Source organism: Equus asinus, chromosome 8 (genome assembly GCF_041296235.1).
Source record: "Equus asinus isolate D_3611 breed Donkey chromosome 8, EquAss-T2T_v2, whole genome shotgun sequence".
NCBI lineage: Eukaryota > Metazoa > Chordata > Mammalia > Perissodactyla > Equidae > Equus > Equus asinus.
Window position 1 is genome coordinate 64,562,260 of NC_091797.1, and position 24,917 is coordinate 64,587,176.

The 24,917-nt window shown below is 36.8% G+C and overlaps 1 protein-coding gene across 8 annotated transcripts in view; it reads right to left on the reverse strand.

Moving 5' to 3' along the window:
• The window catches only part of PRP4K (pre-mRNA processing factor kinase PRP4K), a 34,971-nt gene that overhangs the window by 5,844 nt on the left and 4,210 nt on the right, over positions 1 to 24,917 (reverse strand). For 5 of the 8 annotated variants that reach the window (XR_006529905.2, XR_011505247.1, XR_011505249.1 and 2 more), the window contains exons 2-11: positions 20,317 to 21,516; positions 16,880 to 17,056; positions 12,132 to 12,287; positions 10,655 to 10,736; positions 9,136 to 9,346; positions 5,859 to 5,932; positions 4,609 to 4,699; positions 3,809 to 3,956; positions 2,309 to 2,446; positions 1,499 to 1,652 (exon numbers count right to left, since the gene is read on the reverse strand). Coding sequence is in view for 1 of the 8 variants with exons in the window: in XM_014839640.3 (XP_014695126.1) it covers positions 1,499 to 1,652; positions 2,309 to 2,446; positions 3,809 to 3,956; positions 4,609 to 4,699; positions 5,859 to 5,932; positions 9,136 to 9,346; positions 10,655 to 10,736; positions 12,132 to 12,287; positions 16,880 to 17,056; positions 20,317 to 21,516 (2,431 nt within the window). In the remaining 7 variants the exon portion in view is untranslated. Of the gene's footprint in view, positions 1 to 97; positions 240 to 1,498; positions 1,653 to 2,308; positions 2,447 to 3,808; positions 3,957 to 4,608; positions 4,700 to 5,858; positions 5,933 to 9,135; positions 9,347 to 10,654; positions 10,737 to 12,131; positions 12,288 to 16,879; positions 17,057 to 20,316; positions 21,517 to 24,917 lie in introns of all 8 variants that reach the window. The other 3 variants (XR_011505250.1, XR_011505251.1, XR_011505252.1) reach the window with 2 other exon arrangements.

A 24,917-nucleotide genomic window follows, 5' to 3' on the forward strand; every position in this document is an offset into this window, starting at 1 on the left:
AACCCCAGGACCACTTTAAAATTAGAATCTCTCAGTGGAACTCTTGAGCTGGCTAGGATGCCTTAAACAATAGCAGGGTATCCACACTCAGGTGTACCTTAGTTTGGCTACACAACTTCTACTCCCCTCATGAGGAATGTGGTACTTCTACCAAATGATGGCTGAAATCGTGGGCTAAAAGCTGTGGATTTTCATTAACAAACAGCTCCATGTGGTCTCTGAGGTCTATTTTTTCCTTCCTCAGGAAGAAAGAAAAAGATTCAGTTTCTGAAATCCATGTGAAAACCCATACTCGTTTAGCATTAATGCAAAAAAAAAAAAAGTTTTAAAAACAAGAACTTCTAAGATACTGGCAAATGCTGCATTCTTTAATCTCCATGGTTGTTACACAGATGTTCACTGTACAATTACCTTTAAATTGTACATATTTTATACCTTCTTTGACATGGAAGGTATATTTCACACTAAAATAGAGAAAGAAAAAAACTGAGGTAAAAATCAACTATGAAGTTGACTAGGAAAGTCTACAATTCATTCATAATATGCCTACCGTTTCACTGTAATTACTCAGCTCCTCTAACCCCAAGTTCTATTAGATATCGAACATATCAAAATGGAATGCCTCATTATTAATGTGGTAGTCTGGAAGATAGTATTTTAAGATATTAAAAAGAAAAAATCTGAACTAAAGAGCTAAGTTATAGATGAGGAGTCCTTAACAAACTTTAATTAGACCAAAATCTTTTTGAACTGTGGAACACATAACTGGCAGACATCCACCCAACTATGACCACCACAGAACAGGGTGAAGAAATGGGGCCAGGGAGGGAAAGGGTGTGTGCGCGCATTAATGACTCCATTATATATTCCTAAATTTCAAAAACATAAACGTTGTGAAATCTGCATATTACCACACCAGAAGTCATTAGTTAGGACAGGTCAAGACTGTGAAAGGGATGTCTTTCAATACAACGCCAAACCACAACTGAGCTTTACTGTGTTTGGGCCCTCAGAAGCCACAGCTTCTAAAGCAGTAAGAATAAAGGAAAAAAGAATTATTCCTAGGCACCTTTAAACTCAACTCCATACATCTGCTTAAGAGAGGGTAATTCCCTTAAATGTGCCTACCTCCGTCAGCCTATAGAACTAGAGAACAAAGATGTGTGAACACTCCTTATTTCAAAACAGCAACATGTGCAGCAGTTTTTTTAGGCGTCAGAGGAAGCCCACCATTAAAGCACTCTTGGGATTTGTGTGTCCTCTAAATCCACCAATCAAAAGGAAACACTGTGACAGCAGCCTAGTTCCTCTTCTGTCCTTTACTACAAAATTTCATGGCCCAATTGCCCAAAAAGTAAAAACTGGTAAAGTCACTTGTTATGGGTAATTACTATACTGAATTATTCTTCTAAAACGTCATTTCTAGAATAACACAGTGGTAATCACATTACTGGTAAGAAGACAGAGATGCACAAGGCTGTGTGACTGATTGACTTACCAAGATATTGTCAGGCTTGATATCTGCATGTAGGATATTGCATCTTTTGAGGAGTTTCAATGCCAAGAACAACTGCTGACTGTAAGATCTTACAGCTTTAATATGAAGACCAACATCTTTACCATATTTTTTTAACACCTCTCGTAAATTCATACTTTTAGGAGAGAAAAAAATAAAATCAGGGGTTAAAAGCAAAATGGGAATAAAGAGGGCAAAAACATTTTCAAGTATAAAGTAAAATCAAGTCCAAAATGTGAATTACGATGAAAATATTCTGGTCAAGAACCACTTCCTAAACCTTTCATAAATTATTCTATACTGAAATGAGGGCATATGAAACTGTATGTACATAGTGCTTTTCCAATAAAATTCTATTTCCAAAATAAATAGATGGACAGATACACAATGGTAAAGTTCCTACTGATTTCAGAATGGGTTTACATTTGAAAGCACAACAATGAAGCCATACTTTTGAAGATCAAAATTGTACGTCTACTCCACTATTCCCATTTCTTTCCATCCTGGCTTAACCCTCCTTTGAAGTATTTAATTTTCAGAGAATCTCTGCTGAGCTGAAGGCTACATGAGATCAGTGACTGGCCCATAGTATGCAGTCAATTAATGTTTATACATTAATGATTGTGAAGAAGGCAGCTCCTAACCAAAAGTTAAGAAACAAAAACCAGAGCTAACTAACTGGAAAAACAAATCATATACCAAGAAAATGTGTCATGGTGTTTATCTAAAATGAGGTTGGGAGAGATGAAGCAGCTAAACTTTCACTTTAACATACAGGTTTTGACACTGTACCTTAGAGGCTCAAATACAAGACAGAGATGTTGTTTGTGATAAAAGTGTCTGAAGAGTCGCAAACAATGAAATTTGTCATCAGGATCAGCGTCATTAAGTTTTTTCAAGAATTCTAGTTCTTTTAAACCAGTTTTTTGCCTGAAAAAAAAAATTAGGTGAAAATTGAATACATTCAGAATTTAGGAAAACTAAATGATCCATATCTGCAAAGTCCCAGTCTGACGTATCACAGGTGATGTGTTAAGTAATTTGTATTTTTTTAAGTACTAACAGTAACTCTGTTGAGCAATGTGACAAGTCTCTATATCATTCACACAATACTATTTAGCCAAATACTGTTTTCACGGAGTTAATTTCCAAAATAATCAATAAACAAAATAGAAACATTAAGGAACGAACCCACCTTTCTTGAAGGGAAATCAATCTTGCGCGTTGTATCTCAAAACATCTTGATGAAAATACTATTTTTAACAAAAATGGAACCACATTGTAGACAAGTCTTGGTTCCTTTAAGAGCCTAATTATGGATGTCTTATCAAATATTAATATTAGGTTATCCTTTGAAATTCTAGTTATAATTTGTAAATAGGCTACATTTTAAAGTTAGTGTCTGTAATAGAGGTTGGGGATGACCATCAAAACAAAATAAAACTTATTAAGACTTGGACAGCCTATGACTTTACTGTAAATCTACACTTCTTTATAGTGTTTCAAAACTAATGGTAACTTGACTTTAACATCAGCTCATTGTATGGGATAGATTATGCATTAAAACATATAGCGAGGCCTGCCCAGTGGTGCAGCAGTTAAGTTCTCATGTTCCACTTTGGTGGCCCGGGGTTCACCAATTTGGGTCCCAGATGTGGACCTACGTGCTGTGGTAGTCATCCCACACATAAAGGAGAGGAAGGTGGGCACGGATGTTAGCTCAGGGCCAGTCTTCCTCAGTAAAAAGAGAAGGATTGGCAGCGGATGTTAGCTCAGGGCTAACCTTCCTCAAAAAACAAAACAACACATGGGTATGGCAATTACCTCTATTCTATTAAAGGACAAAGATAAAAGATTACAAATAATCCCCAGAACTATCTGATAAATCAGTTTTCTATTTTTGCAGGCCATCATATATGCTCAGTGACAGCTAACCAATGTGATCCTTTTATTTCTTACCTCTAGTCTTGCGTTAAAGATATTCACAGCAAAAGATGGCCATAAAATAAGCAGCAGAAGGAAGGAGTTTAAGGTGATACCAGTGCACAAAGTAAGTACTGAAAGGCTCTGAAATGAACTAAATACAATCAGCCTACAGTTCTAGTGCTTCACCTATAACACATGCTGAATATGTTAAAAATCCAGTCCAAAAGAACTGCTTCTGTCATCTTATACTTGCAGGACTTGTTTTACAAAGATTGTGTTACACTTAGTAAAAACAGCATTTAAAAATGTTCATTTGTGAATACTTGTGCTATGAAAGGTTTCATCACAGGTGTTTTCGGAACTTACATGAGTTCGTTGTTTCTAATGATCTTTACGGCCACTTCTTGGTTAGCTCTGGCGTTGTCTCTGGCTCGTACAACATTACTGAATACACCTTGACCAGTGTAGCCATATACATTGTAGCGCTTATCCAGGACTTCACCTATGTTCACACCTAAAAAAGTAAATTAAAAAATTAGAATTTTGACCATAATAAATAGATTACTAAACAAAACCAGGAGATACATATAACAAATCAAAAAGTAGGAAACAGCGCAGTCACTTTAAAAATGTGTCAAATCTCTACTATGTGCTTGAAGGATCAATGCCACGCCTGCCCTGGTCACTCCTTCATAAGGTGCTTAGAGTTACATGCCCACTTCCAACCATTACAAGACGACCTCCTGCTGTCCTCTCAACTGCCCACAATTTGACACTGAGTAGGGAAGAAACATGCTCACTGCAGTCTCCAACTGTAGTCCTGCATGACTGGCAGCCCAAGTTCCTTCTATGTCATTTTTTCTTGGTTTCAGATCAAGAGAGCAAGTGATGCACCCATTCATTCTGGAGGATTATCTCATGGCTGAAAATAACTTCAAGTAGATTTAAGTTGCACATCAAGTCTTTACCTCACTTCAACTTGTGATGCTTCTGGGCTGCTTCTAGAATACAACATGGGTTCATGCAGCTGCTAGATGTGCCATACTTGTTAAGCGATGGCACTGTGATGTGACTTCCAGAGTTCTCCAACGTGTGACTGCATCAAGCAACACACTTTTACAAAATGTTACAATGAACTCTAAAATTAGTAAGAACTGTGAACTTACGATAATAGCCTTCTGCATCAGTCCAGTTATCCCTGAGGTTGGGATTCTCTTTGAAATCTTTTCCAATGCCAGCAGCCCGAAGACGAGCACTCTGAAATTAAGAAGGCAATGTGAGCTATTTACCCACTACTTGGGCAGACACCTGAAGTACTTCCTTTAAAAGAAAAATGGGTGAAACCAGATAAAATTGAATAAAAACAATTTATGCCAAATTAAATACTCTATCACTTATGCAAATGCAATACAGCTAAAATATTATTACCAAAGTCTCTTGCATCACAATAATGCTCAGGAAAAAATTAAGTTACCTTAAAAAATTTCCAGGAATATGACTAGAGCATTATAAATTAAAATAAAACTCAAACAAAACCAGATCTCATCTTCTTCAGCTACTGACAGAGGAGGACAAAAATTAGAGAGGAGCACTACGTTAACAATCAGTGTCCAAATCTCTCTCCGACCAATTATCACATTTCTTTTATGGCCCTGCCCACATAACAGCTCTTTCTCTGTTGTCATGCGTGCACGAAATGTCACTGGCTGCAACAGTTGAGTTTGTGTGGGATTAAGAATATCTGGCACTTCTGAAGAGTCTCCATGACATCCAGAAGATCCTTCAGTATCACCCAGGCCAAGGAGGGGTGCTGATACTTTAACTGGCTCAATAATCATCTCATCCTCTCTTAATTCATCTTTTTTCCGGTGTTCCTCTTGCAAAATAAATGTATGTGACACATTACCTACACCAATTACCAAAGTCTTCAGGGTCCTGGAGACTGACTGCTTATCCTATTTCATTTTTAATTTCTCTGTTGTATGTTTATCCTCCCCAACTCTCCTTACCGAAGTCTTATTTCTCATGTTCACTTAAATTTATAAGGAAAACGGTCTCATACTTTTGAATGTATTTTAAGACTTTTTCAAGAAAAGGCACTAATAAATCTTTAAGAAAAAAATGGTTAAAGGACCCAAATTTCTTAACACTCCTTATAACATTTCCAACTCTTCAATGAATTCTATTAGGTTCCAAATCTTTAAGTTCTCAATCACCTACAACATACAAGCCCAAAGTGGACTCTGTTCTAATAAAGGCTCAGAAATTACTGACATCATCCTATCTCACCTAAGTACTATTATATTAAAATTTTGACCCAATGCTTTATGCTTCTCTATATATGTATATACACATAAATACATATTTGTTATATATACTTTTAAAAGTTGTATTTTTATGACTTAAAATTACTTACATCAAAATATGCAGCAAACATATCATCAGATTCTGTAAACATATCAGGTGCCAAGAGCTTCTTCTGAGATGAACCTTAATGGAAATTAGCATGAATATTTGAAAAATGAAGAGAGATACAATAATTAAAACATACTAAGTGAATGGAAAATCACTAATAACAATTTAACCCTTTTTTCTTCTCACACAGCAGTTTTCCATTAATACTCAACTTAAAATCACTTTATAATACTTAAGATTTATAAAGCTATCCACTTTTCACTAAAAGGATACATTCCAGAAAATTGAAAGACCTAAAAGCAGTACTTTCACCAACATCAGTTAAATTAGTATGCTAACAGCGAAACAATGATTATGTATTAAAATGAATGCTCTTCTTTAAAAAATTTATTTCTAAATTGCAACCTAAATCTCAAAAGGTTAATATCCCCACTATAGACAGATAAAGATCTATATATAGTTCTCCCCTAAAAAGTCCTAAAACTCTTAGAAAACTTGGGGGGAGATATATATATATATAGGAGTTCCCAGAGAAAAAGAATACACTGGCTTTAAGCATATGAACATATGTCCAATCTCACTTACAGTAAGGGAAATGCAAATTAAAATTACATGATACCATTTCTCTCATATGAGACGAGCTAAAAATCCAAAAATATGACAATATTCTCTTAAAAGGCCCTAGATAAACACTCAGGCACTGCTTGTGGGATGGCAAAACTGTACAACCCTTATAGACGGGAATTTGGAAATATACAGCAAAATCACGTATTCATTCACTCTTCTGACCTAGCAATCCCATTTCTGAGAAACTATCCCGAAGACACAGTGGCAAGCATAAAAAAATGACTTAATGCACAATGCTATTATAATTAAGGCTCCAATGAATAGCCAGCAACTGGACGCAATCCAAATATCCACCATTAGAAGACAATTTGAATAAAATTTGGCGCATTCACTTTACTGGAATAGAGTGCAGCTGCAAAAAGGTATGAAGGAGATCTTTTCATATAGATGAGTATACAGCATGTTTTATGTGCATGCATATATAGAATACAAATACATACACATACAAAAGATGTTTTAATAATTTAAAAAATCCATAAAACTCCTAAAAATCAAAAGCAAATGGAAACAAACCTAAACCTATCAAATCGGTGGTATAACCATATACAAGAGAACTATTTCAAATGACATTAAAATACACTTGTGACTATATACCCGGGAATGTACCCTAAGGACAAAAAAACCATTACATCTTCAAACTGCATTGGGTACATTTAATATTGATGATCATATCGATAACTATGTGTATAAAAATTTCAAAATAATACCCTGAGTAATCATGTTATTAGGAACCAAGTTTTTCACTGTAAAAGAGACAGAAATTATAAAATCAAAGTAGTTAATACAAATCTTATAATTCAAATAGGATTGGCAATATCAACATGAACTCCTCCTTTCCAAAAACAAATGTATTTCCTAGCTTTGTCCACTGAAAAGGCCCAAAAATAACGGGCACCCATAAGTGCCCTGTGATCTCTAAATGGCACTGCCTATTAAACAGAACCAGGGATCCTTGAAGCAACAGCCGATTCTGTTCTGGGGCAAGATATGTACAAGGTGAGCCTGTGTATCTTACTGTGTTAGAACAGCAACAGACTATGCCAAATCTGGCCCCTTGCTTGTTTTTGTATGATGATCTATTTTTACATTTTTAAAGATGTAGAGAAAAACATGACTATTTTCTGACACATGAAAATTATATGAAATTCACATTTCAGTGTCCGTAGTTTTGGAACACAGCCATACTTAGTCATTCATGCTGGCTGTGGCTGCTTCTATACAATAGCAAAACTCAGTAGCTGGAATAGAGAAAAGAAGTCTAATTACAAAGGCCTAAAATATTTACTAACTGATCCTTTACAGAAAGTTTGCTGATCCCTGTCCTAGAAAGTAAGAATGCTACACTATTTAATACTGAAGGGTTTGGGTCAAAAAGACATTAGAAACCAACTTAAAAGGGCTCCCTCCCCACCTTGGCACTTGAAGAGAGAACAATTTGAGCTTCAAAAAGAAAAATGACAGCAATAGATTGAAAGACAAGTACATCATGTACAAATTTAAAAAACCCAACAAAAACAACCAAAATCTCATTGGTCATCTCTGGAGGTTGCTGGGTATCAGTTCTATTCTATGCTAAAAACTGGACGATAAAACAAAACAATCAAGCATTTATCCTACCTTTCTTGTACAAACTATATTTTGGGGTAACCAAAGAACAGAAACCTTTTCTTTTACAGAATTAGAGTTAATAATTCAAAGGGAATGATAAAAATAATAATAATAAAAAAATCACCACTTTGGGAACCCATCCCATGAAACAATGGATCAAAGTAACAATCAGCAATGACGGCTAAACCTGTCAGGTGAACAGGTGAAGGGAAACTTCCCGTTGCATAGATGGCAGTCACCTTATCTAAACAAACAACCTCAATGTCAACAAAGATAGGACAAACACACACCACATGCCACCTGACGCGATGCTAGTATACACTACATATGAAGCATTTTGCCCAAAAAATTAAATATAAATCTATTCAAGTCTCTATTTAAGTCTCTGACACTAACTACTAGTTCTCAAGAAATACTGACAATAGAGGAAGTAAGATAAATGACACAAGAATGTGGCCAGACAAAACCAGAGTGGAAAGTTTTATCCAACACACAGCCCTGGTATCTTCACAAGTAAATGGCAAATGGCGGGGGACGGGAAAGGCTGAGAAAAACTATTAAAGACTAAGAGAGACTTAAGAGCTATATACCCCACATAAAACAGGTGTATCTTATTTGGATTTCGATTCAAACCAACCAACTGTAATCAGACATTAGATATTTTTAAATTATCAACTTTATTAAGAATAACCAATGTTTTATTAAAAAGTCCTCATCTAACAGATACACAAATTGAAGTATTTACATATGAAATGAAATCACAGCTGGAATTTGCTTTAAAATAATTGAGAGCAAGCAAAACAAAAGGTAATAAATATGTGGGAATTCACATACTGTTCAGATTATGTGAACTAATAAAAAATATTTATAGAGAACATTTTCTAGGATACGTTCAATACTATATTATTATAATGTTTAGCAGGAGCAACATTCCTAATCCCTTTCTCTTTTCCCCATCCCAAAATAATCTCTCTCACTATGAAGTTAGAGAACTAAAAATTCAGAGAAAAGCCACAGTCAAAACAAAAGCCTAACTTACTCACCATTATTCTGTTCAACTGTCATTAGGTTATGCTTGGCTTTTACTGAGGCCTCAAATGTATCAACATTCTCCCGTTCATACTCTTTAACATCAGCAGCTACCCTTTCCAGAATGTCGTCTGGAGAAGGTGACCGTGTACGAGTACTGCTCTGGGGGCTGCTTGGTTCAGACGGCACGGACATGTTGCTATCTTCAGCAAGATATTTATATTTCTGTAGTAACAATACAATATATTATTTTCACAAAATCTGATACTACCCAAATATATTTACTAAAAGGTGCTGCATTTAAAAGTTAAGGGTGTCAAATAATGTTAAAAATTTTTTATTAATGCCTTGATTGAATCAGATCCACAATCCCTTATATATAATTCCAAAATCCACAAAACTCTGAACAAGTTTTTCTATGTTTGGTGCACATTTATTAGGTGGCAAAACCTGACAAGAACAGACACGATGCTATTTACAGCCTTATTATCTCCCCCATTGCGAACATAACCTGCCTCACTGCAGAGTCTAATGTGTGTGATGATGGGGTGCTGTTCTAGACCCCAGTGATGGGGCTAAGTAATATAGAGGCACCATATTACCTTTCTAAAATTCAAATATTTCTGAGTTCTGAAGCACCTCTGGCTCCAAGGGTTGGAGATAAGGGATTATGGACCTGGGCAAGAACAAAAAAAGATTCAACCAAGTCTTTAGGGATACCAGTTTAATTAACAATTTTATCAGTGCCCCAGAAAAGTAAGTTTCCTCTGGAACTCAGTTTTGCCTTCCATCCTCTGGTGATTTAAGTTCTTTCCTTTGCTCTGACATACCATTCCCTAATTTATGGTTTGCTATGTATATTTAGGTGAGCTGCCCCAACTGTCCTTTCCTTTTGTGTACTGTCCTCACAGTATCCAAACATTTTTCCTGTCTTCCAGAATTCTTCCTCTCAACTCCATCACTCACCAAGCGCTGGCCAAGGAAGAAGTGACAAACTTCCAAGTCAGCTAACCTTATCATTAAACGACCATATCAAAACCTATGTATAACCCATTTCTCCACCCTATTTTCTTAATCACCTTGCTTCAAACTAGTCTTAAATTTTTGAGATGCTCCATTTAAACAATTACATTTGTGTTAGAAAGTCCAACATTTTATTTGACACTAAAAATAATGTTTTTTTTCCACACAGTAACAGGCCTAAACTTTGCTAAATAAAATTTCTCCAATTTATTCTATACCCATCTATGAGGGTTTATTGTTCATTAATTTAAAAAAAAGAAAGCAAACTTTAAATTTTATGCCTTACAAAATAAGTTTATATCAGAATCCTGCATATAAAAAAGGGCAACACTTTCAATTTTATTAAGAAACTTTCATTTTTTCAAATCATACAATTTTATATACACCCTTCTTTTTTCAAGACTTAGTCAATTGTTACTACCGTCACTTCTTTGTTGAAGAAGAAAACCTTAATTTTACTAGAAGTGCTTATTTAAAGAGGACTACGAACATTTCACTAAAGTCAGCTACCTGAACAATGGCCTGCCTTTGTATTCTTCTCTGTTCTATCAGGGCTTCTTCATCTTCTTCTTCTACATCAAAGTCTTCGAGGCTTAAAAAAATTACACACGTACACGCACAATTAATTTCAAACATCCTTTGAGATTCCAAAACCATAATTTCATACATTTTAAAAATAAAAGCTGGAAAATGAAAGTCATCATTAAGATTGTGCAAAAGTCTTAAGCCACCTTATTCTCTTTATCCCTGTTTCTAAACTGTCCCAGTGCCTGGTTTGGAATCCTGGCAAATAATTCAACCTTCCATGTCTCATTTTTCCCCTCACCTGTTTCATGGCACCAAAACTGAGAACAAAAGAATGATCCTTAAGTTTTAAAAAAGCCATCACTGGCTCTGCCATGACTTTAGTATCAGTAAAGTCATTTTCTCTCTCTAGCCTCAGTTTTCACACCTATAAAACAAGAGGGCTAGTACAGATCAGTAAATTGGTACCTTTTCTGAGTCACAGAACCCTCTGAAAGCAGACCCTGTGCTATCAAAAATGCACATATAAACGTTTGCATAGAATCTCAAGAAGGTTGCTGTCCTCCAAACAAAGCCCTTGACTGGTCCCAATTCTCCCCCAAAAAACTCCCCCACAATCTTTATGATCCCTCCCAGTGCAGCCTTTTATATGATGGGAATGTTCACTGCAAAACAGTAAGCAAAATGCACCCTGTTGGTATTAGGATCTATGCAGAACATCCTTTCCCCACTCAACTTTCTTATCACCTAACTCAAATCAGGCTTTCTTAACCTTAGCACCATTGACGTTTTGATAGTTCTTCATTATGAGGGCGTTGTCCTGTGCATTGCAGGATATTGAAACGTATCCGTGTCCTCTAGCCACTAGATGACAACCAAAGATGTCTTTAGACATTGCCAAAATGTCCCTGGGGATGCAAATCACCTCCGGTTGAGAACCAATGCTCTAATTAATTAGTCTTATTTATTTTTGAGATGTTCCATTTAATTAATTTGCATTAAAAGAATTCCCACACTATTTTATCAGACACTGAAATGTTTCTGCATTTTCCACATTATAACAGGCATAGCTGCCACCAGACAGACTCAACTGCAAAGTACGTATCATTTTACATAAACTGAAAACTTTAATCTTAGCATAAAAATTCACCCCCCCCCCCCAAAAATCAGTAACTAAGATTGGCAAGACTATCTAATATACTTGTCTTTTCTAATAAAAATAAAGAAGGGAAGGCTCATGATAAAGTGATGGGTCAATATTCACTCCAGCCAAACGGAAACCTGTAAACTCAGAAAACCATGACCTCTGCCATATGACCTATGAAATATGCACAAAAGATTAATCTTTAAATTCAGGACCAAATTAATGGATTCGCTTATGATATTCAGGTGGAAATTAAAGATTTCCAAGTCAAAACAGTATTTCCCTAAATTGGAAAAAGAAAAAAATGACCATTCTTACTTATCATCAGATGAAGATTCTTGCTCAATTTTCATTCCTTCAGAAAGACTTCCTTTAAATTTATCTTCCTTTACTTTGCTTCTGCTCCTACGTCTACGACCACCTCGTGATCGAGACCGCCTTCTCAAGCGTGATCTGCTCCTCCGACCTCTGTCCCTATTTGAGGAGGAAAAAAATATATATATATATTTAAAAGTCAGGGGCCAGCCCCATGGCCGAGTGGTTAAGTTCGCATGCTCTGCTTCGGCTGCTGAGGGTTTCGCTGCTTTGGATCCTGGGTGAGGACATGGCACCGCTCATCAAGTCATGCTGAGGCGGTGTCCCACATGTCACAACTAGAAGGACCCACAAACTATGTACTGGGGGGCTTTGGGGAAAAAAAGGAAAAATAAAATCTTTAAAAAAAAAATAAAAGTCAATTAAAGTCAGGGAGGCACTGGGTGTGTCGGCAGCAGTTGAGGAGAACCCTCTGTACTTTTCAAAAGCAATTTTGCTATGGACCTAAAACTGTTCTAAAAATAAAATCTTAAGAAAAAAGGGTCAATTAAAATTTTAACACGAAATAACATAAATCAGAAAGATTGGGATAATCAACTTAACTGAAAATGACTAAAACATAGCTACTGTTCTTACTGACTGCAAAGCGGCAGAAGGGAACTTGGGGGCGATGGATGTTCTCTACCTTGCCTGCGGTGATTATGTGACTGCATGTGTTTGTTAAAATTCATAACTTTACAGTAGAAAGGGTGAATTTTACTTTATGTAAGTATGTTCCAATAGCCCTGCCATTTCGGAGCCCAGGATCTGAACTGGTGAAGCCCCGGGCTGCTGAAGCAGAGTGCACTAAGCAACTTTTGTTCTACTTTCAGTCTAGGAGATTTTCTCATTCTACCTTCTTACCATTCTATTGATTTTTTTTTCCTGTGCTCATATATGTTATTTCTAAGACCTTGTTGGCTGTTTTTTAAATTTTATTTTTGACTTTTTATAAAGATTGGCACCTGGGCTAGCATCTGTTGCCAATTTTCCTTTTTTCCTTCTCCCCAAAGCCCCCAGTGCATAGTTGTATACTCTAGTTGTGAGTGCTTCTGATTGTGCTATGTGGGATGCCGCCTCAGCACGACCTGATTTTTTAAAAAATCACTGCTCATAAAGCATAGGAAGACAAATGTGACAAAAATTCTAAGTTTAATTAATATGGTCCTCATATATTTCTACAACTGACTAAAGGTTAAACAAATAGAAACTAATATCATAGTTCAAGCATTAAGGGTAAAGTTTATGTTACAAAGATGATGTGAAACTCCAAACAGAAAAAGCTGTGAGTCTAGAAAGGACTGGCAGACTCCCTGTTAATGTCACATCTGACCACCCTGCTTGTCTCAGATTTATTCTGAAACCTTACTAAAACGACAGTAAAAGGAACAATTAAAAAGAGAATCCTCAGGCAAAGAGAATGCAAAGAGGTATGATAACACAGATGACAACAAAATCTTGACATGTACAAACTGGATAGAAGAGTAGTTAACAAATCAAATCTAAATAGTAATCCAACAGGAACAGACTAGGTAAATAAGAAAAGTCAGTGCATGCCCCAAACCCCAGAAAGCCTCAAGAATTGGAGACACCATATCCTCTGAAGGGTGGAATGTGAGGTGAAAGCTGAAAAGAAAGGTTGAAAGCCTTTAGGAACAGCTTGACTTTGTATATTCCCCTTGCTGACCCTGGGGAAAATGCCAACTATTCCTCCTCACATTCAGGCATCATACTGAAGATTCACTTTATAAAGAGCTGCTGATTGTCGTAGAAACTGGCCCAAGGTATCAGGGAGGCACTGTACCAAAAACAGAATTAATGGGAAATCTACCATCATGAAGGACCAGAACTCCACTGGGAGGCATGTCTATACTTTCTAGCAAGAGATAAGAGGATTCTGGAAAACTCATGAGCCCAAAGACAAGACCTACAGTCACTGACATGCTAAAGCCTCTACCTCCTCACCCTGAAGTGATACCCACTAATCCACAAGTTCCCCATTGTCAGAATAGAAGAAAGCTTCCATTCAGCTTTCTCAGGGCCTAACTTGTAAATCAGCAGGGGCAGCAAAGAAGAATCCAGCTGTCTGAGGAAAGTCTTCAAGCGGAAAAAGCAAACAAGCAGCAAAAAGAATCTGGAAAGAAACAAGGTATAGGTAAAAGAAGAAAACTATAAACAACAAAAACTCCACAAAATAAACTCATTATCATCTTTGACATAAGAGATGCTATTTCCATAAAACAAGAGTAAAATATTATTAAAAAATAAACAGGGGCCAGTCCCTTGGCTGAGTGGTTAAGTCGCACACTCGCCTCGGCAGCCCAGCATTTCACCAGTTCGGATCCTGGGCGTGGACATGGCACCGCTAATAGATTATCTTTATGGTTCCTTCCAAATATGAGTCTATAATTCAAAGTATACAATTTTTTTGGACTAACTAGATGTCTTCCAAGGAACCTTTTCAAACAATCTACTCTAATATGCTAGGATTCTTTAGAAAGGTTTGGCCAAAAAAAGAGGAAAACCTGGGCCAGCCCTGTGGCCGAGTGGTTAAGTTCGCACGCTCTGCTTTGGCAGCCCAAGGTTTCAGCAGCTGGGATTCTGGGAGCGGACACAGCACGGCTCATCAGGCCATGCTGAGGTGGCATCCCCCATAGCACAACCACAGACACTCACAACTAGAATATACAACTAGGTACTGGGGGGCTTTAGGGAGAAGAAGAAGAAAAAAAAAAGATTAGCAACAGATGTTAGCCCAGGTGCCAATCTTTATAAAAAGTAAAAAATAAAAAAAGAATAAACAGCCGACAAGGTCTTAGAAATAATATATATGAGCACAGGAAAAAAAAAAATCAATTAGAAGGGTAAGAAGGTAGAATGAGAAAATCTCCTAGACTGAAAGTAGAACAAGAGGACAAACAAAAAACATGGGAACAATACAGAAGGTCCAACTGGAAAAAGAAAGCAAACAGAAACCAAAAAAAGAGAGAAAACTTCTCAGAAGAGGCAGTCAAAACCTCCCTGCTTTAAAGGGCCTAAGCGCCCAGCAAAACAAATGGGAAGAAAGAACTACACACCAAGGCATATTATAGCAAAATTTCAGAATAAAGGACATTTATCATAAAAAGAGAGGGATAGAGAAAAAAAGCATGTCCCGCAAAAAATGCCCAAGCATCAGAATAGGACTTCTCAATACCAATACTAGAAACTAGAAATCAGTAGAACAATTTCAAAATTTTTAAGGAAAAATGATATCAACCTAGAATTCTACTCCTTGATAATTTAGCAATGAGAATAATTTAGCATCTGTGAGACACAGGTTCCAAAAAATGTCCTTTGCATGCACTTTCCTCAGGAAACTACTGGAGAGGCATTATACCAAAGCAAGGAGGTAAAACATGAGAAGACAAGGGATACAAGAGATGGAATCACAACATAAGAGAGAAACAAGGGGCGCCAGCCCTGGTGGTCTAGTGGTTAAGATTCGGTGCTCTCACCACTGTAGCCTGGGTTCATTTCCCAGTCGTAGAACCACACGACCCGTCTCATACTGTGGAGGCAGCTCACAGAGAGAACTAAAAACGAACAACTAGGATACAGAACCACACGCTGAAGCTTTTATAAAAAAGGAAAGAGAGAAACAAAGGAATACCAAGAGGACAGAAAAGGGAGAACAAATCCTACAATGATAACTGTGTAGGCAGGCCTATCAGTCAGTTTGGAGCCAGAAGGCTAGGAGCACCAGAAGGTCCTCTCTTCCCGCTTCCTCTATCTGCTCAGCAATGAACAATATGCATATGACCTTAATAATTACTCTATTATATCTGGAAACATACAGAAATGCGATGAAATCAGGCAGAAAAGAAACGTGTGATGTGAGGGGTGGTATTAAAAAAACTGATTGCACAAAGTAGAAAATAAAAAGATAACACGGCATGTACATTCTTCCAACATGTACATTCTTACACGAAGTATTTCTACTCTAGGATTGTAGTATACAAAAATACTCAGAGATATGTAAAGACATATCCATTGGTTGCAATATAAGCCTTGGATGTGCTGTTTCTTAAAGTATATTCATGTATTAGTTCAATTAAAAATGTTAAAAGATTGGCAAATGAATGTCCATTTATGTTTTAGGTTGAAATACTTAAGGTATAAGTGTATTTTTTAAATGATTCCCTGCTTTAAAAACCAATCTTTTTGATTAACCAACTGACGACATGTGCTTCACATAAAATGGTTTCTACCACTGTAAAGTAACTAGGTTTTCGTCCAAGGAGTCTTTCGCCTTTGCTCAGGATATCATCTAGAGGTCATGTTCTTAAGGGGACAAAATACAGAACTGCAACGAAAAAATGACAGGAAACTGGGCTATTTATTACCCTATGATCTATCCTGCTAGTTAAAAAAAAAATCCTAAGCCTAGCTCATTTACTATTTCTCTCTTAAAAAACAGAAAAATGTCCTACCGTTAAATGAGTGAGTTTTAAATAAACTCAGTCGTTTTAAATTTGAAGGAAAATTTTATTAAAGAAAAACCAGTACGTGTGAAATATCACACGCTGGTAAAAGGAAAACTATACAGCATCATAGCTACAATTTTTCAGAGAAATGGTCTTTAAGAAAACCTATCAAGTACACTAACAGAGACCTTCAAAAGCATTCAGAGTTTAATGAAGCAAAAGACAGCATATGTAACACATCTTTACCTTCTCCGAGGAGACCTGCTTCTTCTTCTGGGAGACCTGCTACGTCTGAGTGGGGAACGAGATCTCCTTCTAATGGGAGATCTACTGGCTCTTCTTCGGGTTGGAGACCACCTATTGATCGGGCTGGCATCTTTTGACCTTTCACGTCTACTGAGGATATCATCTCGAGGTCGTGTTCTTAAGGGGACCAAATACAAGTTAATAAAAAATTAAATCAAATTAAAATAAATGAATTTCTTCTACATGTAGACAACATCTTAGGAAAGGGCATGCTAACCTAAAGACAGTAAATACAAAATTAACATTTTGTAACAAAACTTAAATTCAGATGATCATAATGACACTTTGGTGTTATGGCAAGGCACACAACAAAAGGTCTATTTCGCCTGGTCTCACAATTTGAAGAATTATTAAAGGTTATTCATACTGGTAAAGCCACTGATTCTAGTTCCAGACAAACAACATAGAATCTGGCGGAATTTCACTAGTTAGAATGTCAGGGAACCTCCTTAAATATTTCCATATGCTAAGTGCTTTACATGTGCAGTAATTCCTTCTTATCCAGTTTTGCTTTCTTCGTTTCAGTCACACGTGGTTAACCAGGGTCCGAAAATATTAAATGAAAAACTCCGGAAATAAACAATTCATAAGCTTTAAATTGCGTGTGGCTCCCAGTAGCATGATAAAATCTTGAGCCATCCTGCTTGGGACGTGAATCATCTCCTTGTCCGGCTGTCAACGCTGTATAGGCTACCTGCCCATCAGTCACTTAGAAGTCATCTCAGTTATCAGATCGACTGTGGCGGTTACTGCGGTGCTTGTGTTGAACTCACCCTTATTTAACTTAATAATGGCTCCAAAGTGCAAGAATACTGATGCTGGCAATTTGGATATGCCAGAGAGAAGCTGTAAAGTGCTTCCTTTAAGTGAAAAGGTGAAAATTCTTGACTTAATGAGGAAAGAAAAAAAACCACATGCAGAAGTTGCTAAGATCTATGATAAGAACGAATCTTCATCCGTGAAATCTTGAAGGAAAAAGAAATCCGTGCTATTTTTGCTGTCACTCCTCAAATAGGTACGTATAGGAAAAAACATAGTACATATAGGGTTGAGTACTAGTCCCAGTTTCCAGGCACCCACTGGGGTCTTGGAATGTATCACCCTCAGACAAACGGGGACTCCTGTAATAGCATCTTACAATCAACATTCATCTTAGAACAGAAGAAATATAACTAAGAGTTAAGAGAAAAGGACAGTCCATCTAGTCAGGGAAGTACACACTGGTATAACTCTCCTGGAAGGAAATGTGGCAGTAACTTTCTAAAATGTAAATGTATATAACCTTAGACTTCACAATTCCACTTCTTGACTTTATTCTACAAAGAAACCTCACACGTAACTAGTGCATATCTTTGCATACAGTCGCAAAAAACTAGAATCAACCTCAATTTTCCTGTTTCAACAAGGGAATGATTAAATATATTATGGTACATCTACACTGTAAAATATCATGTTGCCGTTAACATAAAGACCTTAAAAAGATCTTTATGTATTGTCACAAAAATGTCTCATGAAAAAAGCAAATCACTGTTAAAATGAGTAGTATGACTCCATTTTTATGAGAAAGAACATATTCATACAACTGTATATGCGTAGAAAATGGGCTAGAAGGATACACTCTTCTTAGGAGTGCTAGTGGAGGAGGGATGGATTTCTTCTGTAATTTAAAAAAATACTTTTGTTTCAATTATCAACTTCAGCCCTCAACAAACTTAGATTTTCCTTCTCAAACTGAAAGCAAAGTGAAAGAGGTCAGGATCACTAAGAAAACACTTTAGCTAACATAATCAGTACCACTAACGACCGCTTCAACACAGAAAGCCGAAGGAAGAAGGGGGCTGCTTCATCACAACGCCACTTAGAAGACAAGAATCAAGAATACTGCTCAAGACAGAGCACTTTGAAATCAGGATTCTTGAAACTTCGTGGAAAATATGATAATCTAAACTTCAAGGTCAACTTATACTTATACCCATACACAGTAAACATTAATATGCAACAGTAAATTGGCCAGAAATTCATAGCATCTTTACATAGGATAAGCTACCATTCTTTTAAGCGAAATCTGGTTAACTTCACATGCCTAATTACTGAATACAAAAATATTTAAAAATCAGTTTCTAAAGTAGTTTAGACTCATCTGAACAACGCCTGCCCCTCCCCATCAAAATCGTTTCAATGTCTTAAGTTAAATAACCTCAATCTATTTTCTCATTTACAAATTAAGTATGAGAGTCACTCCACCTCATGAGGAGAGAAAATCACAAGAATTTATGAGAAAAGAACTGATGGACCAAATCTATTACATAAATATGAATCATTTTTATTATTATTGGTAAAAAATAAAATCATTCCTTACACTACTCTTCCTAAACTTAAAAGATTTTTTTCCAACAGTGAAATTCTAAGTATATGAATTAGTAACAGAAACAAATTTCCACTTTCAATTTAATTATCTTCTGGGGGCCTCCCAAAACTGTAGTTCTAATTTATATTGTTAGAATCAAAAATCATGCCACTTCAAGAGAATGGACAGATCACAATCCTTAAACTGATGGCACCTTTTTTAAACCTAACACTTTCAGCCTATATAATGAAGTGTCAAACAAAATAAAGGAAACGTCATTTAAAATGAGATTGGGAGGCCAGAAGGGGGAGCCCTCACACTTAGTACTCCATGTCAATTACAGACTCAAAGAGGAAGACGTCAATTACTATCCTAGCAGGAGGAAAGATTTCCTCTTGCCCAGCAAATCAGCCAATGAGAAATCACCACCACTCTGAACTCTTACTTTCCACTAACTGATTTTCCTTCAAAACAACCCCTCGCAACTTCCTCCTTTTTCTCAATAAGTCCTCTTCTTAGTTTGCTGGACTCATCTAGGGTTTTGCTGTAGCTTGCTTGTCCCAAACTGCAACTCCTCTGCTATTACTGAATAAACCCATTTTGCTGGTAAAACAACCGGTTGTTTTATTTGTTTACGTTAAGGGAAGTAATAACCTCCACTCTAGAAACTAACCCCCTCCATAAATATATTTATGTATATTTATGTATATGTATATTTATGTATATTTATAAATATGTATATTTATCAGCCAAATTACTTGGCCTCAAAAGTAGTGATTCTGCAAATTAGGTACTAAATTTAAGAATCTAAAAAAAAAAAAAGAACCTGATCCTGTCACCAAGTTCAATATTTGTAAATCACCCACAGTCAAGATACTCATTGACAAAGGTGCAAATATTAACACAGCAGAAAAGATATACTTAGAATTATAAAACTCATTACTATCTCACTTTTTATTGTCCACAAGTTCTAGCTTCTTTAAAATCTGGTGCATGGGTAACAAGCATTAACGTTTTGAAAATAAATTACCTTGGAGAAGAAAGTCGTCTCCTTTCTGGTTCTCTTCTTTTTCTTTCCAAGGATCGACTCTTGGCTCTTCTACCAGGAGACAGAGTTCGAGACGGGGACTTGCTCTGCTTAGACCTTCTATCATTTAGAAGTGGAGATCTACTTCTTCTTGATTTATCACGTTGTTTCGGAGACAAACTTCTTCTTTTAGGACTACGACCAGGTCTTCTACTGGGTGACCTATTTTCTTTCCCAGAAGACGCATCTTTAGAGGGAGATTTAATTGGCTTCTTTTCTTTGTCAGTTTCAGACCGTTTTGATTTTCTCTCTTTGGACCGTGACCTCCTGTCTTTGGATTTACCTCTTAAGTCAACTGGGGACCTGGATTTTTTTCCTCGATCACGACTTCTACTTTCATTTACAATTGGGGATTTTTTTCTATCTTTTGACTTACTTTTATCTTCAATTTTAACCTTGTCATCAGTAGGAGATCTGGCCTTCCCAATTTTCTCTTGAGATCGCCTCCTAAGGGTAGGAGATTTTGATTTTCTTGCTTGATCTTGAGACTTACTTCTTTTGGATGGACTTTTGGACTTTTTCCTCTCCTTTGACTTGCTCCTAGGTGCCTTCTCTTTCACTATTTCAACACCTCCCTTACTTTTCTTTTTATCAGACCTATGTCTAGTCCGTTCTTTGGATCTGCTTTTACTTCGCTTTTTTGTGCTATTTTTATTGTCCGTAAGTTCAAGTTTGCCCTTCGTACTTGAGGATCTAGTACTAGACCTATTTCCATTTCTTGCCTTTTCATGAATCTCCCCCTCTTCTTCAGAGCCAGACTCGTAACCCTGTAATATGAGCCCCATCCCAGACTGGACCTTTCCTTCCATTAACTCATTATCAAGTTCAGCTTTAATCAAGGCTCTCTGTTTTTCCAAGTCTTCCAACAAAGCTAAATCATCAAGTTTAGTTCTTTTTGCTGGAGACAAACCTTCTTTGTCAGAAGCATCAATAATCTCTTTTCTTTTGTGTTTCTTATGTTTATGCTTGTGTTTATGTTTTTTATCCTTGTCTTCTTCTGAGGAATGTTTATGTTTCTTATGTTTACTTCTGTGTTTATGCTTCTTTTTTTTGTGACGACTGTGCTTATTTTGAGATTGGTCTTCTGATACTTCTCCATTTTCTTCATTTACACTCTTTTCAGAATTATCAGCATCTTCCATCCTATAAATATATATAACACATTTTAAGATCATATCATTCATCAAGCATTCAGCCATAACAAAATAATAGTAATGATAAAATACATCCCAATGTAATACATGAAGTTAGTCACTAAAATACTTTCAGCACAGCTTCAGACATTTTATTTCAAAGATATACAGCAAGAACTGAGTTGAACAGTGATTTACCTTTCATCTGTTTCTAAAGGTTGAACTCAAAACCAAAAGTATTACAAGAAATACATAATGGAAGGGGTTAAAATAATTACGCTTAATAGAAAAAGGGAATCCAAACCAGGTACAGTAGAATGTCGTTAATATTTAAACTCACTCAGTAACTTGATTTTTAAACCAGCATTTCCCACATAGACTTAAGACCAAAAGAAGCTCTTTTCTTTTTCTATAAAACATATTAATATTGATGTATATTGGGAGAGTAATCTCTTTCTCCACTTGAAATTCAGAAACATACTTTTTTAAAAAAATCTCTAGAGCCAAAATTGAGCTCTAGCCAAAATAAGCACTCCATCAGTGTGCACTGATGGTTGATACTGATGGTGTGAACACATCCCAGGGGGTTAAAACTTCAAAGTGAAGTGACCAGGTGTTAGGATTCTTGGCCTCTAAGGGCCACTGAGCAACCATGTGATATGAGGTTAAACCACACTGCAGGGTCTTTTGCAGGTCAACAAGTCCAATATGAGCAATTTCATATAGTTCAACACAATATTTGTTTAGGGGGCAATTTAATCTTTCTGAATTTCAAATGACAGATTAGTTACCCAAAATGTGTTCATATTAATAGATGCCATGCGAAAAAAATTTTTTTAACTAAATTAAACGGGTGGCTTTTGTGCTTAAAAGTTTGGGTTATGCTGGGGCCGGCCCCGTGGCCGAGTGGTTAAGTTCGCGAGCTCCGCTGCAGGCGGCCCAGTGTTTTGTTGGTTCGAATCCTGGGCGCGGACATGGCACTGCTCATCAAACCACACTGAGGCAGCATCCCACATGCCACAACTAGAAGGACCCACAATGAAGAATATACAACTATGTACCAGGGGGCTTTGGGGAGAAAAAGGAAAAAATAAAATCTTTAAAAAAAAAAAGTTTGGGTTATGCTGAGTTAAAGAGTTTATGATTCTAATTATTTTGCTAAATCTTTGCTGTTCAGTAATTCCAGGTTAGATATATCTAAGTTTCTCCTTTAAAGTCACTCTATACTAAACCATTATGTCCTAGAATATAAGACCAAAATCAGACTTTAAATTATCTGGATTCAGGCCATCATAGCATTTTTTGGAGGAAGATATGGATTATTTTGTCCAAGTCCTTCAAATTATATACTCCTGTACTTTTAGTATGTTTATTATTATTAGTGCCATATACTACAAATAGCTCCTTGCAAGTTATGAATTAATGAGTCTATTCATTCAATCTCTTTCAACATTTAAGAAATCACCTACACTTAATGTAAGCATTAAGCGAGGTAATAGGAAAACAAAGGTGTACAAGACCACTATTTGCCTCCCTCAAGGAAATTACCGACGAGTGGAAAAGTCACATGAAACACTGGAGAGGTGCAATGATAAAGACATTACTAAGGGCATTATGGGAACAGTGAAGGGTCACCTAAAACCACTGGAGTCAGAGGCCCAGGAACTGGAAGGTTAGGTTGCTGGATGCAATGATGTAATGTCTCTAATGACAATGCCATTACAGCACAAGTTGGAGAAGAGTCTGGTCCTCCAGCCAGGTCTTAGACTTTAATAAACCTGGAGGGGAGTGGGGGCACGACACACTGGAGGTATGCTTGAAAAGTTATTAGTTGACAATGCGGGGGGTGTGGAGAATGTGGAACATGTAACTACCACACAGCAAGAACTTTGAATTTTGGGGTGTCAGACTGCCAATCTCCATTTCTGGTACTCTGAACTGTGGGAAAGGAAAAAGTATTGAGGAGAGGTGCAGAGAAAGCTGTGTCTTCTTGTGAGAGCCAGGTTTTAGTTTGTGCTGACTTCTCTCTAATGGGGTAAGAAAAGACATAGGATAAATATAGCAGTGTTCTCTGAACCATCAAATTTTCTCAAAGACTTGGAAAAAGAAAACATATCTTTGTCGTTTAAAAAAAAACCAACATGGCTCTTTTATGGAGGGGGGAAAATCACACATTTAAGTAAAAGGCACAAAAACATTTCAACTTAGTTCCTTATATAAGCTAAATCCTTAGATAGGTACCCACCTCCCTTCCCCAGAAACCCCCCATCCCACAAGCCAGAAGGTGGGGTATATGTCTCTTTTCCTAAACCTTGACTTACCGGGCTAAAAGTTTGCGAAAAATTAAATTAGTCTAATTCAAGATACGGAGATAGGTATGGAGAACATTTTTAAAGACTGAAAATGTTTTAGAGGTATATAAAAATCTAAGTGCCCAAAGTACAAAATCTGAGTCAATAAACTAAAACTCAAACTATCTAATGATCCTCTAAGTGTCCTCAAGAAAAAGGATAGTTGAGTGGCGAAGTAATCTCCAGAGCTAGACGACCTGGGTTTAAATCCTGGTCTTACGACTTACTAGTTATGTGGCCTTAGGCAAGTTTAAGATCTCTCTGATCTGCAATCACCTCATCTATAAAATGAAGAAAATAATAATACCTACCTCAAGGCATGCTGTGAGGATTGCACGAGTTTATAGATTTGTTAAAGCTGTCACAGTGCCTAGCACAAACCAAGTGACCAAAAAGTAAGCTGTTATCGTTCAGATACTGGATAAATATACGTACTCACCACGATACTGTGGAGCTGGCAGGGCTGGTACTAAGAATGTTATGTTAAGGAATACTATCAAAGATCAGGAATTCTAGAGTCAAATTATGGTGTCCAAATGCTGCCTCCAACATGACACTTAGTGTAACCTTAGGCAAGTCACTCCTCTGTGCCTCAGTTTGCTCAACTGTAAAAACTGGGAATATAATAGTATTGACAAATCACAGGTTTGTCACATCGAGTCTATACATATAAAAAGCTGTCACACAAAGCGCTCAAGAAATACCATCTCTCCATGTCTCCATGACAGATGAGACTTTAAGGTTCAAGGAGGTTAAGGGACTTGCCTAAGGTCACAGATACACGAAATATGTGAGAGGGCTGGTATCAAATTCCAAGTCTGTCAGGAGCTCTTCCATTTGATCAAAGATGCTTTTAAAAGTCGGATCATATCACTACTCTGCATGAAACTTGATTATTGCTTCCTATCTCATTTAGAGTAAAAACTAAAATCCTGGACAAGGTCCTACTACCTGCCCACTCTCCCCAACACTTTGAACCTAATTCTTGCCTCCCTCACTCACTCTGCTTCAGACACACTGCTCTCCTTAAACAACAGGTATACTCTGACCTCAGGGCCTT